Source organism: Rosa chinensis, chromosome 6 (genome assembly GCF_002994745.2).
Source record: "Rosa chinensis cultivar Old Blush chromosome 6, RchiOBHm-V2, whole genome shotgun sequence".
Taxonomy (NCBI): domain Eukaryota; kingdom Viridiplantae; phylum Streptophyta; class Magnoliopsida; order Rosales; family Rosaceae; genus Rosa; species Rosa chinensis.
Genome location: NC_037093.1, coordinates 60,243,322 through 60,259,908, shown reverse-complemented (window position 1 = coordinate 60,259,908; position 16,587 = coordinate 60,243,322). Strand labels below are relative to the sequence as shown.

Here is a 16,587-nt window from a genome sequence, read left to right as displayed (position 1 = left end):
CTTCAGTTATGCACTTATGCAAATGCCTACTGGCAACTCTCTCCCAGTACCTTCACAACCAGCTTTCCTGATTGGATCCCACATATCCGACTCAGATCAATCGCACAGTAACTCTATTCCAAAATCGGTGAATGAGGTTTCGATTACAGGACTATATCCTCGTCACTTGGTCAGTGCTTGATGAAGGGTGAGGCTTGGGAACAGAGGATGTGTTCTGAAAGTATGCATCTCAAGGCGCAATATTTTGGGTAATGAACTTCGGATAACAAATATAGCAATTCGCAATGGACCATATACCATATAGGCAAGTTCGTCAAATTTAGCTATGCACTTACACTTCTCCTTATTTCTCTTTTGTCTCTAGACCAACATTACGTGCCGACGACGCAAGCGCACCGATCATGAGGTCAACCGCGGCGGCCAGACCTTAGATGTTTCTTTGTAGAATGTAATTTAATAAGAAGCCGTAATTAAGAGTTAAAAAGCGACAGAAAAAATACGTATTTCCGTCATGAAGGACTGGGTTCAAAGCCTGAAATTATAATGAAATGATCTCCCAGCAGATTGCTGTGTCTAGCTGATAGGTTGGCTCTTTTTCCTAACCACTCCTGTTCCAACCAATTACTCAAAATATACATACTTATTTGCTTGATTGAATGAGTCCTCCCACCACAGGGATATTAGTTTCGTTTAAAGACAACATGGAATGCCATAGAAGGCAAAATGGATTCCCCATCAACCTTTGGGTTCTTCTTGTCAATACAACTTGTGTTTCTCCTAGCTCAATCCGATCAGTCACCTTCAATAGACAGCTTTTGCGGCCAGAACGGTAACTACACAGCCGGTAGCACCTATCAGACAAACCTCAACAACCTTCTCGGTTCTCTTTCCTCCCCCGGCAACGATAACGGCTACGGCTTCTACAGTTCCTCCGTTGGAGTAAACTCTGACAAAGTTAATGCATTCGGCCTCTGCAGAGGAGATGTCAAGGCTGGAGATTGCGAAAGTTGCGTCAGCCAAGCTAGTGATCCTCTCAAAAGAGCATGTCCTGTCCAGAAGGAGGCCATTATATGGTACGACTATTGCATGCTGCGCTACTCGAATGAATCATTATATGGCATCGTGACAACAGACCCTGCTGTGTTTCTGTCCAACACACAAAACGTTTCGTCACCGGATGAGTTCAATCGGCAGCTGAAGTTGTTATTGGAAGGACTAATTACTAAAGCTGCAGCAGGAGGTACTGATAGGAAGTTTTCACTGGGCACAAACACAACCGCCAGCTTTGTAACAATATATGGACTTGCACAGTGTACTCCAGATTTGTCGCTGGAAGAATGCACTCATTGCTTAAATGCAGCGTTGGCACAAATCCCACTATATAGTTATGCGAAGATTGGTGGGAATGCTGTTGCACCAAGTTGTATCTTAAGGTATGAAGAATACAACTTCTTTTACCCCGCGGCTGATGCACCCGCTCCATCGCCACAATTAGAAACACCAGTCTCTCCTCCTCCACCACAACCGTCAGGTATAATCCCCATTAATAGACCCTCTAGTATTGGATGTGAGTAATGTGTATTTAGCGACTCTGTTTTAAAACAGGGGAATGTTTTCTAAACAGGGGAATGTTTAATTATTTCGTAATTGGCAAATCAGCCACAAATACTTTCGGTTTGAGTATAGAATATTCCTTAAATTTTTCAGGAAAGAAGAAGAACAATACATCTCGGAACATCATCATTGCGGTGACAATTGTTGTTTCTCTGGCACTGATTGCATTGGCAATTTGGATTTATCTGAGATTTTGGAAGACAAAGAAACCACTTGAAGGTAAGTACAGATTTTTTTTTGTCTCCATCCCAAATAACATTAATATGGGGACAACTCACTACTGTTATGCAATGTACTTATTTGAGTTTTGTTGAACTGTTTCTTATACCAAGAAGCAGATGATATTATGAGCGCAGAAGCCTTGCAATACGAGTTTGATTCTATTAGAGTTGCTACAAATAACTTTTCTGAAGCAAATAAGCTTGGACGAGGAGGATTTGGTGTTGTTTATAGGGTAATTTAACTTTAAACATGAAAATAAATGTCAGTTCTATATGCGTCTAAAGGAGAATTAACTTAATTTTTAGATCTTAATTCTTGAGTGCAGGGAAGGCTTTGGAATGAAGAGGAGATAGCAGTGAAAAGGCTCTCCAGAGATTCTACACAAGGAGATATAGAATTTAAAAATGAGGTGGTGCTAGTAGCAAAGCTTCAACATCGAAATTTAGTTAGGCTCCTTGGTTTTTGTCTGGAGAGAAATGAAAGACTTCTTGTCTATGAGTTTGTCCCAAATGCAAGTCTTGATCACTTCGTATTTGGTATGGTTGAAGACATGAAATTCCGTTCTACTTATGTGTATGACATTCTTTTTATGAGTACGTCTGCAACAAACATCAATAGTCGTAACATAATTATATGTTCGCATCCATGTGCAGATCTAATCAAACGTGAACAGTTGGATTGGGATATTCGCTACAAGATCATAGTAGGCATTGGGCGAGGACTCCTTTACCTTCATGAAGATTCTCGTCTTAGAATTATCCATCGCGATCTCAAAGCAAGTAACATTTTATTAGATGCAGAAATGAACCCCAAAATTGCAGATTTTGGCATGGCAAAATTATTTAATATCGATCAAACACAAAGCGAAACCAGTCGAGTTGTGGGAACGTAGTAAGTGTTTCATCACTTAAATTGAGTTCTGCCAAGTTCATGTGATTAAATTATACAAGTTAAGAACAAACCATGAAATAATCTTAGCATAACCATGAAAAGTTTTCCTCCATGTTAATGAACTAAGCCAACCATGTTGTTGTTGATATGCAGTGGATATATGGCTCCTGAGTATGTAATGCGCGGACATTTTTCTGTGAAGTCCGATGTCTATAGCTTTGGTGTGTTGGTTTTGGAGATAGTAAGCGGACAGAAAACTAGCTCTTTTCATCATGAAGGAAATTTGGAGGATCTTCTAGGCTATGTAACATTTATATTTTCTTTTTGGGCACTTGCAGCATAGTATTGCAATTGATTGCAACAAAAGAAAGAAATACATGAAATTATCTTTAACTTTGTTTTTACAAATTCAAAATTATGCAGGCATGGAATAGTTGGAAGGAGGGGACATCTTCAAATTTGATAGATCCCATGTTGAGGACTGGTTCGAGGCCTGAAATAGTGAGATGCATCCATATTGGATTGTTATGTGTTCAACAAAGCATAGGTGATAGACCAACCATGGCTGCAGTCATTCAAATGCTTACCAGCAACTCTGATGATCTCCCAGTACCCTCACAACCAGCATTTTATATGTATAATCAAGGCATTGGATCCTCATCCGACATGTCATTGGGAATTGAGAGTTACTCAGGATTGACATGGTCTGATCAATCCAAATTAAGCAACTCTGCCAACAAAACCTATACTTGAAGCTTCAAATACCCGTTAAAAATTTCAAAGACACATTTTTTTTTCTTTTATTTTGTTATTTACTATTGAAATGTAATTTTCCTATCAATTTTTTTTTTGACAGAGTAATAGAGATTTCATTTAATCCTAAAGCTAGAATGGATAGGACATGGGTACCGTCCACTAATACAATGATGCTTACTTCTTTGAAAGCCTTCAAACTATGACAATTTCATCAACACAAAGAAAACTAATGTGAATCTCCTTTCGTCAATGTGTGGTACTCTGAGAGATTCATTAACTAGGTGTAAAAAGAACCCATAGCTTGTAAGCTAAAAAAGAAAAGAAAAGAAAAAAATTTCTCCTTTCCCTTAGAATTAGGGCAAGGAGAAAAGGTAGGATAGGTCAACCTTAATGGTTCCATAGTGGCATCAAGCTTCTTATTCTTTGGCGGATTCTTGTTCTTGGATCCCAGAGGCCTGCCTCTTTTTTTTTTTATCTCCATATTTTCCTTATCTGCCCCAATTTGAGGTAGCATCAGACCATCCGGAGTTTCCATCAGACCAAAAGATTTTACAAAAATGTGTGTTGGAAATTCCATCATTTTCACTTTCTTAGGAGGCAAGAAACAAGCCTGCCTACCTTCAAGCACTGCCTCCAGGGAGTCCATGACAAGACCCGCCCCGAATTCCACCCTGGAATCCGAAGTGGCCCTGCAGGATCCACCTTTAAAGGAGATTTACCAAAAATTTTGGCATAACCTCCCTTAAAAATGGATAACCCAAAATCCTGTGGAAAACCAAAATTCACTTCAAATAATCCAACCAATCCCATCTCAAAGCTAATAACATCATACACAATCTCCAAAAGTTAAAAGTTACTACAATCACCAAAGTTAGGTCGTAGACCTCAAATATAAATCATACAAGTTTGGGTCACATATCCCTTAGTAATCAGAGCAATTCTAGGAATATAAATAGACAAGGAGTGCAGTAGGTTAAACAGGTAACCTACAGAATGTGATGGCGGAAGCAGGTACGGTCACTATGGCTCACACTCGTACACCGAGCAGCAGTACTGCAATCTGGGCATTTGAAACCGAAGGGCCCAGGGAAAAGTATATAAAAACGTTAGCGTGAGTGGACAAAAATAAATGATTGGAAGGAAAAAGGGATTTTATACTTTTCCACATTTATATCAATCAAAGCTCCCGATGCATGCAATGATTAACAAAATAAAATAAGAGGAGTTTCGCTCTTGAAGGCCGACTAGCCCCGCTAGTCACATACGAAAACAAAAAGGTGGAAACTCTGATACTCAAAGAAATAGAACCAGCCCCGCTGGCTAAAACAAATCGGACTAGCCCCGGTAGTCGAAAATAGTATAATGAGTAGGGGAAGACGATAGCCATACGAGTGAGCCTCCCAGGCTCGGGTGATAGCCTCCCAGGCTAAAGTACTCCCATTACTCCCGTAATATACCCTTACGCCACTATGTGTAGCGATAGGATACTGGGCTTCAGAATTACTGTCACAGAGACAGTAACCAGCGCCACAAAGGCGGAGGGCTTCGGTGATCCCATCACCTCGCCACAAAGGCGGAAGATCAATGCTAGCAATGATAAGTCACCCAAAGTATGGCAAAAGAAAATCCGAAAACCGAGTAAATCCATAAAACTTCCCCAATTCTCGTAAATGAATTTCCCACGACGTGTCCCACATGCCAAGATAATCTCATCATCAAAAAATAAATAGGATATGAATGAGTATAAGGATTAACTTCATCGAATCTCAAATTGTCGAATATAAGTATAATATAAATAGTATAAATCCGGGAATCACACCGGAAATAAATAAATAAAAGAAGATAAGCGTAATCCAATGACGTGACCCCGCACGCCATAAAATCTCCAAGTAAATCAATTAACCAAAACCGTTTCCGAAAATAACCGTTTGCTCAAGGAAGTAAATTGATAAATAATTCAACTTCGGAACTGTTTAAATAAATGCATGCATCATTCTTTAAAAAAATAAAAGTCCACTCACTATATATGCTCAATCCTGACGTCGCTCGGTATTTTCCTCGTACGAAGATTCCTCTCGTCCTGTACGAATAGCACTCGTAAACAAAAACATTTATAGAACGACAATGAAATTGAAATTCATAACGTTCCCCCTTCAAATCCAACTCCTTAATTCATAATAAATCCATCCTCGAAATTCCATCAATATCCATTCATCGATATATAAATTCTAAAGTGAATTCGAACGAATTTCGGCGATCGAATTCACGCAAATCGTTAATTATTCGTTTATACACAATTTGTAATCCCTCCAATCTCCACCAAACTTCATGTATAAACTACTACAATTGTTAAGGGATTTATGGAGCCAAAACAGAGAATAAATTTCAGCTCCACACGCCTCCACGCGCCCCCCACAGTCCCAACCACCACCAATGGCCACCAAATTTTGGCAGCACCACCTACTCAACACGCCTAATCACTTTCTCAACTACAACAAGTGCCAATTTTACCTGGAAGAGCTCCAATTAAGCCGGTGAAGATTTTCCAGAAATTTCAAGAACCCTAGGATCGGGTTCGATCGATTCGACCTCTACACTGCAAATTGAGAAGCAAGACCTTAGGGAAAATAATCTCCAGCAAAAACCCGACCTTCGACGCCGGTCTAGTGACCGGAGAAGGCCGGAATCGCCGGAAACCGGCAAAACTAGCAAACTGCACCCCTTACCTTCCCGGCGCGAAATCGAGCTTCTCCGGCCAAATCTTCGCAAAATACCACCGCCAACGTGTCAAGGGAGAGGAGGCGAGCTCGGGGATAGCCGGATTCCGTCGTGGGTCGGCCGGAGGAGGGAGAAATCGAAGGTGGAACAGTTCGGGCCGAAAGGGGAAGGAGTCGGGGGTGAAGAGAGAGGGAGAGTTACCGGGTTTCCGAAAATGGAAACCCACAGTGGTAACTTTCCATATTTATATTTTTGTTACCATGAACAGTAACTTTCACATTTTAAGCTATAACTTTCACATACGAACTCCGATTTTTACGTACCACATATGCACGCGCTCGGTTTAACGTTCTCTACAACTTTCATGAAGGAAGTTTTCTCAAATTAACAACTCATAAAAAATCAATTTTTAACCACCCCCTAAACGTTAAAATTATAACTACGAACGGTAACCATAACGAATTTCACGTAACTCAGTAAAAAGGTATATCAGATGTGGGGTGTAACAATTCACCCCCCTTAAAAAAAAATTTCGTCCTCGAAATTTACGTACCTGTCAAAACAGGTGGGGGTACTGTCGTCTCATGAAGTCTTCCGGTTCCCAAGTAGCATCTTCCACCAGATGATTACTCCACAATACTTTAACTAGAGGTATCGTCTTGTTTCTAAGGACCTGCTCTCTTCTATCGAGTATCTGGATCGGTTCCTCCTCATAAGTAAGATCCTCCTTCAAACGAATGGGCTGTTCTTCTAAGACATGGGAGGGATCAGCAATATACTTACGGAGCAGGGACACATGGAAGACATCATGGATCTTTGATAACCTCGTACGTAGAATCAATCTGTATGCAACTGGGCCAACTCGATCTTTAATCATAAAAGGTCCAATGAATCGGGGACTAAGCTTCCCCCGCTTTCCAAACCTTACTACGCCCTTCCAAGGGGACAATTTCAAGATCACCCAATCACCCTTTTGAAATTCCAAGTCTTTCCTGTGGTTATCCGCATAACTCTTTTGTCTACTCTGAGCTGCCTTGAGTTTTTCTTTGATCAACTTAACTTTTTCGGTGGTAATCCGCACAATCTCTGGGCCTATGAGCTTTCTTTCTCCCACTTCATTCCAACATAAGGGAGTACGACACTGTCTTCCATAGAGAGCTTCGTAAGGAGCCATGTCAATACTGGAATGATAACTATTATTGTAAGCGAACTCAATCAATGCTAGATGGCTATCCCAACTTCCTTTGAATTGCATAACACAGGATCTCAACATGTCTTCCAAAGTTTGGATAGTTCTCTCAGACTGACCGTCAGTCTGCGGATGAAATGCCGTGCTAAAACTCAATCCAGTACCTAAAGCCTCATGTAGACTCTTCCAAAATTTTGAGGTGAAACGAGGATCTCGATCAGAGACAATGGAAACGGGTGGTCCATGAAGTTTCACGATTTCATTAACATAAAGTTCCGCCAGCTTGTTCATCCCATAAGTCTTGTTAACAGGTAAGAAATGAGCAGACTTGGTGAGTCGGTCCACAATCACCCAAATACAATCATGACCATTGCGAGTTCGTGGAAGACCTGAAACAAAATCCATGGTGATGTGCTCCCACTTCCACTCCGGAATAGGCAACGGCTGTAGTAATCCTGAAGGCTTCTGTCTTTCTGCTTTTACCTGTTGGCATACCAAGCACCTACTCACATATGCAGCAATTTCTCTCTTCATATTTCTCCACCAATAGTATGGTTTCAAAGTTCGATACATTTTTGTCCCGCCGGGATGCATAGCGTATGCAGAACTATGAGCCTCTTCCAAAATTTCTCGTTTAATATCCTGAAGATTGGGCACACAAATTCTATTCTCAAACATTAAGGCTCCATCTCTTCTAAGAATAAAGTCCATTCTAGAGCCATCACTCACTGCCTCCTTTAATTGTCTTAGATATTCATCTTCATCTTGTGCCTCCCGCACCTTATCAATGAGATTCGGTCTCACATGGAAACTAGCTATCAATGCTCCAGACTCATTCTCAATCGTCAAATTAACCCCTGTAGATCGCAATTCATAGAGTAAAGGAACTCGAACTGCCTTCAAATGGGCTAAAGAGCTAGAGGGCTTTCGGCTAAGTGCATCAGCTACCACATTGGCCCTTCCTGGATGGTACTCGATAGTGTAATCATAGTCCTTAATCAACTCTAACCACCTCCTTTGCCTCAAATTTAAGTCCCTTTGGTTAAGCAGATACTGCAGACTTTTGTGATCCGTAAAGATTTGGCATCGTGCCCCATAAAGATAGTGTCTCCATAACTTAAGTGCCAAAACTACAGCAGCAAGCTCAAGGTCATGAGTCGGGTAGTTCATTTCGTGAGGTTTCAACTGCCTAGATGCGTAAGCAATCACATTTCCATGCTGCATCAACACACAACCTAAACCTTGTCTTGAGGCATCACTGTAAATCACATACTCCCCGCTATCATCAGGCAATGCTAGAACTGGGGCACAAGTTAAACGTCCTTTGAGTTCTTGGAAACTTTGTTCACACTCTTCCGACCAAACAAATTTGGCACCCTTCCTGGTCAATTTAGTGAGGGGGGCTGCAAGTCTAGAGAAATCCTGCACGAACCGCCGATAATAACCAGCTAAACCCAAGAAACTTCGAATTTCCGTCACGGTGGTGGGTCTTCCCCAATTCAAAACCGCTTCCACCTTTTGAGGATCCACACTAATACCTTCAGCTGACACCACATGACCCAAGAATCCAATGTTGTTAAGCCAGAATTCACACTTACTCAACTTGGCATATAGTCTAGCCTCCCTCAAAGTTCGAAGTACAATCTTCAAATGCTTAATATGAAGCTCATTACTCTTGGAGTAAACCAGAATGTCATCAATAAACACGATCACAAAAAGGTCCAAGTATTGGCGGAATACTCGATTCATGAGACCCATAAAGGCTGCAGGAGCATTGGTTAATCCAAAAGGCATCACCACAAACTCATAATGACCATAACGTGATCGGAAAGCAGTCTTGGGTACATCAGACTCTCTTATCCGTAACTGGTGGTAACCTGTCCTCAAATCAATCTTAGAAAAGACTTTGGCACCCCGCAGTTGATCAAATAAATCATCAATCCGTGGTAATGGATACTTGTTCTTCACTGTGACCTTATTCAATTTTCTATAATCAATACACAACCTCAAAGTGCCATCCTTCTTCTTAACAAAAAGTACCGGAGCACCCCAAGGGGACACACTTGGCCGAATGAATCCTTTATCCAACAATTCCTGTAATTGGGTCTTCAACTCTTTCAACTCGGTTGGGACCATTCTATAAGGTGCCTGATATATAGGTGTAGTACCCGGAAGCAATTCAATGGTAAAATCTATTTCTCTTTCTGGAGGCAAACCAGGTAGTTCATCAGGAAACACATCCGGAAACTTCCTGACCACAGGAATATCCTCAATGTTCAACACCTCCCTCTTTGTATCCACAATGTGAGCCAAGTAAGCCTGACAACCTTTATTCAAAAGCTTTTCAGCTGTAATGGCCGAAATCAGGCAAGAGGAGAGAATGTTCCTCTCACCACGGAAAGTGATTTCCGGTTTTCCTGAACTTCGAAACACTACTTCTTTACGGAAGCAATCAACCAAAGCACCATGTGTCTCCAGAAAGTCCATCCCCAAAATTACATCAAACTCAACAAGATCTAGAGGAATTAGGTTGGCCTCCAGGCAAAAACCGTCAACCATTACACCACAACCATTAAAAACCCAATCTATCTTAAGTGCTTCTCCCGCAGGTAAATAAACATACCACTCACCAATAAGGAGTGATGATGGCACATTTGCAAAACAGGCAAATCTACTTGACATGAAAGAGTGCGTCGCACCAGGATCAATTAAGGTTAAAGCAGGTTGATTAAAGATAAACAACGTACCAACAATGACCTTCGGTGAATCACGGCCCTCCTGCTGCGTCATGGCGTGCAGTCTAGCATGTGTCACAGGACGACCTCGCTGAGCCCTGCCCTGCTGAGAACTAGCTCGGCCTACCGAGCTGGTGCGGGCACTGCTAGTCGATCCGCCAGCAGAGGACTAACCAACAGTCTGAGTGGGGGTAGATCTGGCTCCCTGAGCCAAAAGAGGGCAGTCTCTCCTGAAGTGGTCCTGCTGACCACACATAAAACATCCAATTGTCTGGTACTGCCCAAACTGAGCTGACTGGCTAGACGAAGCCCCACTCGAACCACCATGATAACTCTTCGACCTCTCGAGCTGCCCAGACTGCTGTCCACTAAACTGTCCCCGAGAAAATCTCCTGCCACGACCTCTGAACCTAGTACGGGATCTCGAACTGGAACCACTGCTCTTCCCACTACCCACTGAAGAACCAGAACCGGAGGTAGAAGTAGCCCTCTTAGATGGACCCTGGCTAGGGCCACCAGGATCCCTAGGGTGAAATCCAGCAGGTGAGTCCGACTCAATGTCTATGGCATAAGATACTGCCTCAGCAAAACTCCGGTACGGTGTGCCTAACATCTTATCCTTAAACTTTCCTCCAAGTCCCAAAACAAATCTACGAATCTTGTTTTGCTCAGAGCGAACCAAATCCGGCACATGGTGGGCCAAGGAGAGAAACTCCTGCTCAAACTCCAACACAGACTGATCATCTCTCTTCACCAAGCCCAAGAACTGATCCTGCATCCGATTAAGGTGGGCGTCACTAAAGTACCGTCCATAGAAATGGGTCTTGAACACATCCCATGTCATCGGGCCAACATTTGCAGGGTCATTGACAACACCAGTCCACCAATGCCAGGCGGTATCCTCAAGGAACTGTACTGCCAAAGTCACTTTCCTATCCTCTGGAAGGTCCATCTGGGAGAAAACTCTCTCCATCCTGTCAATCCACCGCTGAGCCTCTACAGGTGAGGGGGCAGAAGAAAAATTCTGGGCCCCATGCCTCCTAGCACGCTCCACAGTATAGTCGGTACGTGACCCGGGGAGCGCTGCAGCAATCTGCCGAAAGAACTGCCCAAAAGTATCCGCAAACCTCCTAGGTATCTGCTCATCATCCTCAACAGGAGGGGTTTCCCTACGTGCTCGGCGATTTCGAGCCATAGTACCTAAAGAAAGAGTATTTGAAAAGTTCAAGGATCAGTACAACAAGGCATCTACTTTACATGCATAATAACACACTAATACCGAAGAGCACACGATGGGGATCCGCCTCGGTCGGGCCATCACTCGGGAGGTACCAGGCGTCATTAGGCATATAAAGTAGTAAGGAAGTAAGGAAGTCTACAGAATCTAGAAACCTAGTGCTCTGATACCAACTAACAAGACCCGCCCCGAATTCCACCCTGGAATCCGAAGTGGCCCTGCGGGACCCACCTTTAAAGGAGATTTACCAAAAATTTCGGCATAACCTCCCTTAAAAATGGATAACCCAAAATCCTGTGGAAAACCAAAATTCACTTCAAATAATCCAACCAATCCCATCTCAAAGCTAATAACATCATACACAATCTCCAAAAGTTAAAAGTTACTACAATCACCAAAGTTAGGTCGTAGACCTCAAATATAAATCATACAAGTTTGGGTCACATATCCCTTAGTAATCAGAGCAATTCTAGGAATATAAATAGACAAGGAGTGCAGTAGGTTAAACAGGTAACCTACAGAATGTGATGGCGGAAGCAGGTACGGTCACTATGGCTCACACTCGTACACCGAGCAGCAGTACTGCAATCTGGGCATTTGAAACCGAAGGGCCCAGGGAAAAGTATATAAAAACGTTAGCGTGAGTGGACAAAAATAAATGATTGGAAGGAAAAAGGGATTTTATACTTTTCCACATTTATATCAATCAAAGCTCCCGATGCATGCAATGATTAACAAAATAAAATAAGAGGAGTTTCGCTCTTGAAGGCCGACTAGCCCCGCTAGTCACATACGAAAACAAAAAGGTGGAAACTCTGATACTCAAAGAAATAGAACCAGCCCCGCTGGCTAAAACAAATCGGACTAGCCCCGGTAGTCGAAAATAGTATAATGAGTAGGGGAAGACGATAGCCATACGAGTGAGCCTCCCAGGCTCGGGTGATAGCCTCCCAGGCTAAAGTACTCCCATTACTCCCGTAATATACCCTTACGCCACTATGTGTAGCGATAGGATACTGGGCTTCAGAATTACTGTCACAGAGACAGTAACCAGCGCCACAAAGGCGGAGGGCTTCGGTGATCCCATCACCTCGCCACAAAGGCGGAAGATCAATGCTAGCAATGATAAGTCACCCAAAGTATGGCAAAAGAAAATCCGAAAACCGAGTAAATCCATAAAACTTCCCCAATTCTCATAAATGAATTTCCCACGACGTGTCCCACACGCCAAGATAATCTCATCATCAAAAAATAAATAGGATATGAATGAGTATAAGGATTAACTTCATCGAATCTCAAATTGTCGAATATAAGTATAATATAAATAGTATAAATCCGGGAATCACACCGGAAATAAATAAATAAAAGAAGATAAGCGTAATCCAATGACGTGACCCCGCACGCCATAAAATCTCCAAGTAAATCAATTAACCAAAACCGTTTCCGAAAATAACCGTTTGCTCAAGGAAGTAAATTGATAAATAATTCAACTTCGGAACTGTTTAAATAAATGCATGCATCATTCTTTAAAAAAATAAAAGTCCACTCACTATATATGCTCAATCCTGACGTCGCTCGGTATTTTCCTCGTACGAAGATTCCTCTCGTCCTGTACGAATAGCACTCGTAAACAAAAACATTTATAGAACGACAATGAAATTGAAATTCATAACGTTCCCCCTTCAAATCCAACTCCTTAATTCATAATAAATCCATCCTCGAAATTCCATCAATATCCATTCATCGATATATAAATTCTAAAGTGAATTCGAACGAATTTCGGCGATCGAATTCACGCAAATCGTTAATTATTCGTTTATACACAATTTGTAATCCCTCCAATCTCCACCAAACTTCATGTATAAACTACTACAATTATTAAGGGATTTATGGAGCCAAAACAGAGAATAAATTTCAGCTCCACACGCCTCCACGCGCTCCCCACAGTGGCGGCGCGTGGGGCCCACGCGCCCCCGGCCAACCACCACCAATGGCCACCAAATTTTGGCAGCACCACCTACTCAACACGTCTAATCACTTTCTCAACTACAACAAGTGCCAATTTTACCTGGAAGAGCTCCAATTAAGCCGGTGAAGATTTTCCAGAAATTTCAAGAACCCTAGGATCGGGTTCGATCGATTCGACCTCTACACTGCAAATTGAGAAGCAAGACCTTAGGGAAAATAATCTCCAGCAAAAACCCGACCTTCGACGCCGGTCTAGTGACCGGAGAAGGCCGGAATCGCCGGAAACCGGCAAAACTAGCAAACTGCACCCCTTACCTTCCCGGCGCGAAATCGAGCTTCTCCGGCCAAATCTTCGCAAAATACCACCGCCAACGTGTCAAGGGAGAGGAGGCGAGCTCGGGGATAGCCGGATTCCGTCGTGGGTCGGCCGGAGGAGGGAGAAATCGAAGGTGGAACAGTTCGGGCCGAAAGGGGAAGGAGTCGGGGGTGAAGAGAGAGGGAGAGTTACCGGGTTTTCGAAAATGGAAACCCACAGTGGTAACTTTCCATATTTATATTTTTGTTACCATGAACAGTAACTTTCACATTTTAAGCTATAACTTTCACATATGAACTCCGATTTTTACGTACCACATATGCACGCGCTCGGTTTAACGTTCTCTACAACTTTCATGAAGGATGTTTTCTCAAATTAACAACTCATAAAAAATCAATTTTTAACCACCCCCTAAACGTTAAAATTATAACTGCGAACTGTAACCATAACGAATTTCACGTAACTCAGTAAAAAGGTATATCAGATGTGGGGTGTAACAGTCCAGGACATGCTTCATCTTCTTTGGGGACACGGTCAGGGATACCGATCTGCCCCTCTTCTTCTGTACGGGATCATCCACTGATACCACAGCCAAAGTATCATCTGGACTCACTGTAGACCTAGAATCTACATCCCTGATGACCACTGGCCTCTTATCCTGGACTCACTGTAGACCTATAATCTACATCCCTGATGACCACTGGCCTCTTATCCTTCCTAGGTTTGCCAACAAACTGCACGTCCGTAAACAACGACCGTGCCACAGGAGATGGAATAGAAGATTGAAACTGAAAAGAAGCAACTTTTAATTTTCCTATCAGTTAGCTTTAGAGAGACGTTAATTAGATTAAAGTCCAAAAACTAGACTCCATATTGGTTGTAGTCCGCATCAATTTTTCTTGTTAATTGCGGTCCAACGACTCAGTTGCCACCTCAAATTTATTTTCTTTTCCATCGTGCTGACTCAATCGTTATTGATTTTTCTTTTTTACATGACTAATATGTCCTTATTAAATGTCTCTGCACATAAAAAGAAAGAATTAATAGGATTAAAATTAGCAATATGATTAGTAATTTAATATCATATTTGATGCATATCTTTCTTAAATTATTCTTATTGATTTGGTATAAAATTATGGAATTGATATGAAATTGAATAAGATATTTAATGTAAATCATTCCTAAAATTGTTCTAACTTAAAAGATGTCTTCTATAAGTTAAGAATCTTTCTGAAGCAATATTTTGATAATGTTTTTCTTTAACACCAAAGGTTCTATGGTCGTGGCTCTTATATGTAATGTCAAGTATTTTATGAACGTGGTTCTCCTTCTTTAGCATTAAGCTTTCTATGGTCAAGGTATTTTCTTGTCGGCCCTAAACGATTGTGGTCCTTTTGGTGTAAATCATTCCATCGATGGTAGCTATTCTTCTTCTTCTTCATTTTTTTTTTCACATTTCCTTCTTAACTTACCTTTAACCTGGAAAAGAACATGCGTGTGTGCGCGTATATTATTGGTTGACAAACCACTATTGAATCTTATTCTAAGGTAAACATTACGTAATTTTTGTAGTATATGTATTAAGAGCTCAAAATTTCAGTATACCTCATATTAGGTATCTGCATATTAGGTATAGTACGTGGCTAAACTTTTACCTTTGTTTTAGACATATATAGTGAAAGAAATACCTCTTTATGAGGTGAAAATAATTATACCTCTATATGAGGTCTAGATTTGCATATTATTTTTTATGTTGATTTCATGTTCTATAATTATATGTACCTTATAGGTAGGTTTATTTAATGTTCTTCACTTTCCACCTTTTAGTTAGGTTTACACTAGAATACCATATTTTCTCTTTGCTAGGTAAAAATATAGAGGAATGCTAGCTACCTTCCCCTTCTACCTTTCCCTTTCAACCTTCCCCACTCAACAAATGACACGTGGATTCCACTACCACTTTAAACTCAATATTTATTACATTGAATAACTAATTCTATTTTTTTCATGTTTGCCCTTCTAATAAATGTCTCACATTTTTTTTCTTTCTATATTTTACTTTGACTTTGTAGGATGTTGAATTTATTTTGCATTTCTTTTTTCTTCACTAATTTGGCATTTTTTTGATTGTTATTTTGAGAATCTGGGTTGTGGTTTTTTTCTTTCTGGGTTCATCTAGGTCAAACTTCCCTACACCTATCTTCCCTTTCTCTCACATCTTTCTTTATTTCTTTCTATTTCTCTAGCTTCCATTCTGAAATCCATTCCCCTTTTTTAATCTTCATCCAATCAATTCTTTCTTTCTCTCTTTCTATTTCTCTAGCATCCACTCTGAAATCCATTCCCATTTTTTAATCTTCGTTCAATTTCATTTCTTTGGTGGAAGAAATATCTTTTGCAAACTATGGGCTGAATGTAAAATATGAACAAGATCAACAACGAATTGTTTTTAAAAAATTGAAAAGAAAAAAGAACTAAACTAAACTCAGAAAAGAATAGAAGGATCAAGCAAAAGTGCAAAATCAAACCAGATAAATATTTCAACAAAAGAAAAATTAAAAACTCTGATTATGAAATGGAGATCTAAAAACGAAATTGATAGGAAACTAAAAAAAATTAAGAGAGAGGGAGAGAACAAAACAATTTGGGGCGCAATTTGAGAGTTTAATATATATATATATATATATATATATTTTATGGAAATTTTATTGTGAGTTGGTACTAGAGATTCTTTGGAAAAACAAAAATTATCAATTCATGTTTTATAAACTCAGAAAAGGAAACCAAAAACCCAGGGAAAAGTAATAAATGCAAAAATATATATAAAAATATTGTAAAGGGTAGACATGAAAAAAATAGAATTAGTTATTCAATTTAATAAATATTGAGTTTAAAGTGGTAGTGGAATCCACGTGTCATTTGTTGAGTGGGGAAGGTTGAA

The 16,587-nt window shown here is 40.8% G+C and overlaps 1 protein-coding gene across 3 annotated transcripts; it reads left to right on the top strand.

The window, feature by feature from the left end:
• The first annotated feature begins 518 nt into the window (after nucleotides 1–518).
• LOC121048751 (putative receptor-like protein kinase At4g00960) lies at nucleotides 519–3,659 on the top strand. 3 transcript variants are annotated; one of them, XM_024309667.2, is made up of 7 exons: nucleotides 519–1,531; nucleotides 1,708–1,833; nucleotides 1,950–2,068; nucleotides 2,162–2,372; nucleotides 2,490–2,727; nucleotides 2,881–3,031; nucleotides 3,151–3,659. In XM_024309667.2, the coding sequence occupies exons 1-7, from the start codon at nucleotides 724–726 to the stop codon at nucleotides 3,478–3,480; spliced, it is 1,983 nt and encodes a 660-aa protein (XP_024165435.1). In that variant the 5' UTR covers nucleotides 519–723; the 3' UTR covers nucleotides 3,481–3,659. The 3 variants fall into 3 exon arrangements, with proteins under 3 accessions (XP_024165435.1, XP_040363524.1, XP_024165436.1); XM_040507590.1 differs by having other exon boundaries at nucleotides 1,947–2,068; XM_024309668.2 differs by having other exon boundaries at nucleotides 1,953–2,068; nucleotides 3,151–3,657.
• The last annotated feature ends 12,928 nt before the right edge of the window (nucleotides 3,660–16,587 follow it).

What these genes read in the sequence shown, in the direction of transcription:
- LOC121048751 (XM_040507590.1), top strand. Translation starts at nt 724, where the DNA reads ATGGATTCCCCATCAACCTTTGGGTTCTTCTTGTCAATACAACTTGTG. An exon ending in GACAAAGAAACCACTTGAAG is followed by an intron (nt 1,834 to 1,946) that starts GTAAGTACAGAT and finishes TCTTATACCAAG; the next exon opens with AAGCAGATGATATTATGAGC. An exon ending in TGGAGGATCTTCTAGGCTAT is followed by an intron (nt 3,032 to 3,150) that starts GTAACATTTATA and finishes AAAATTATGCAG; the next exon opens with GCATGGAATAGTTGGAAGGA.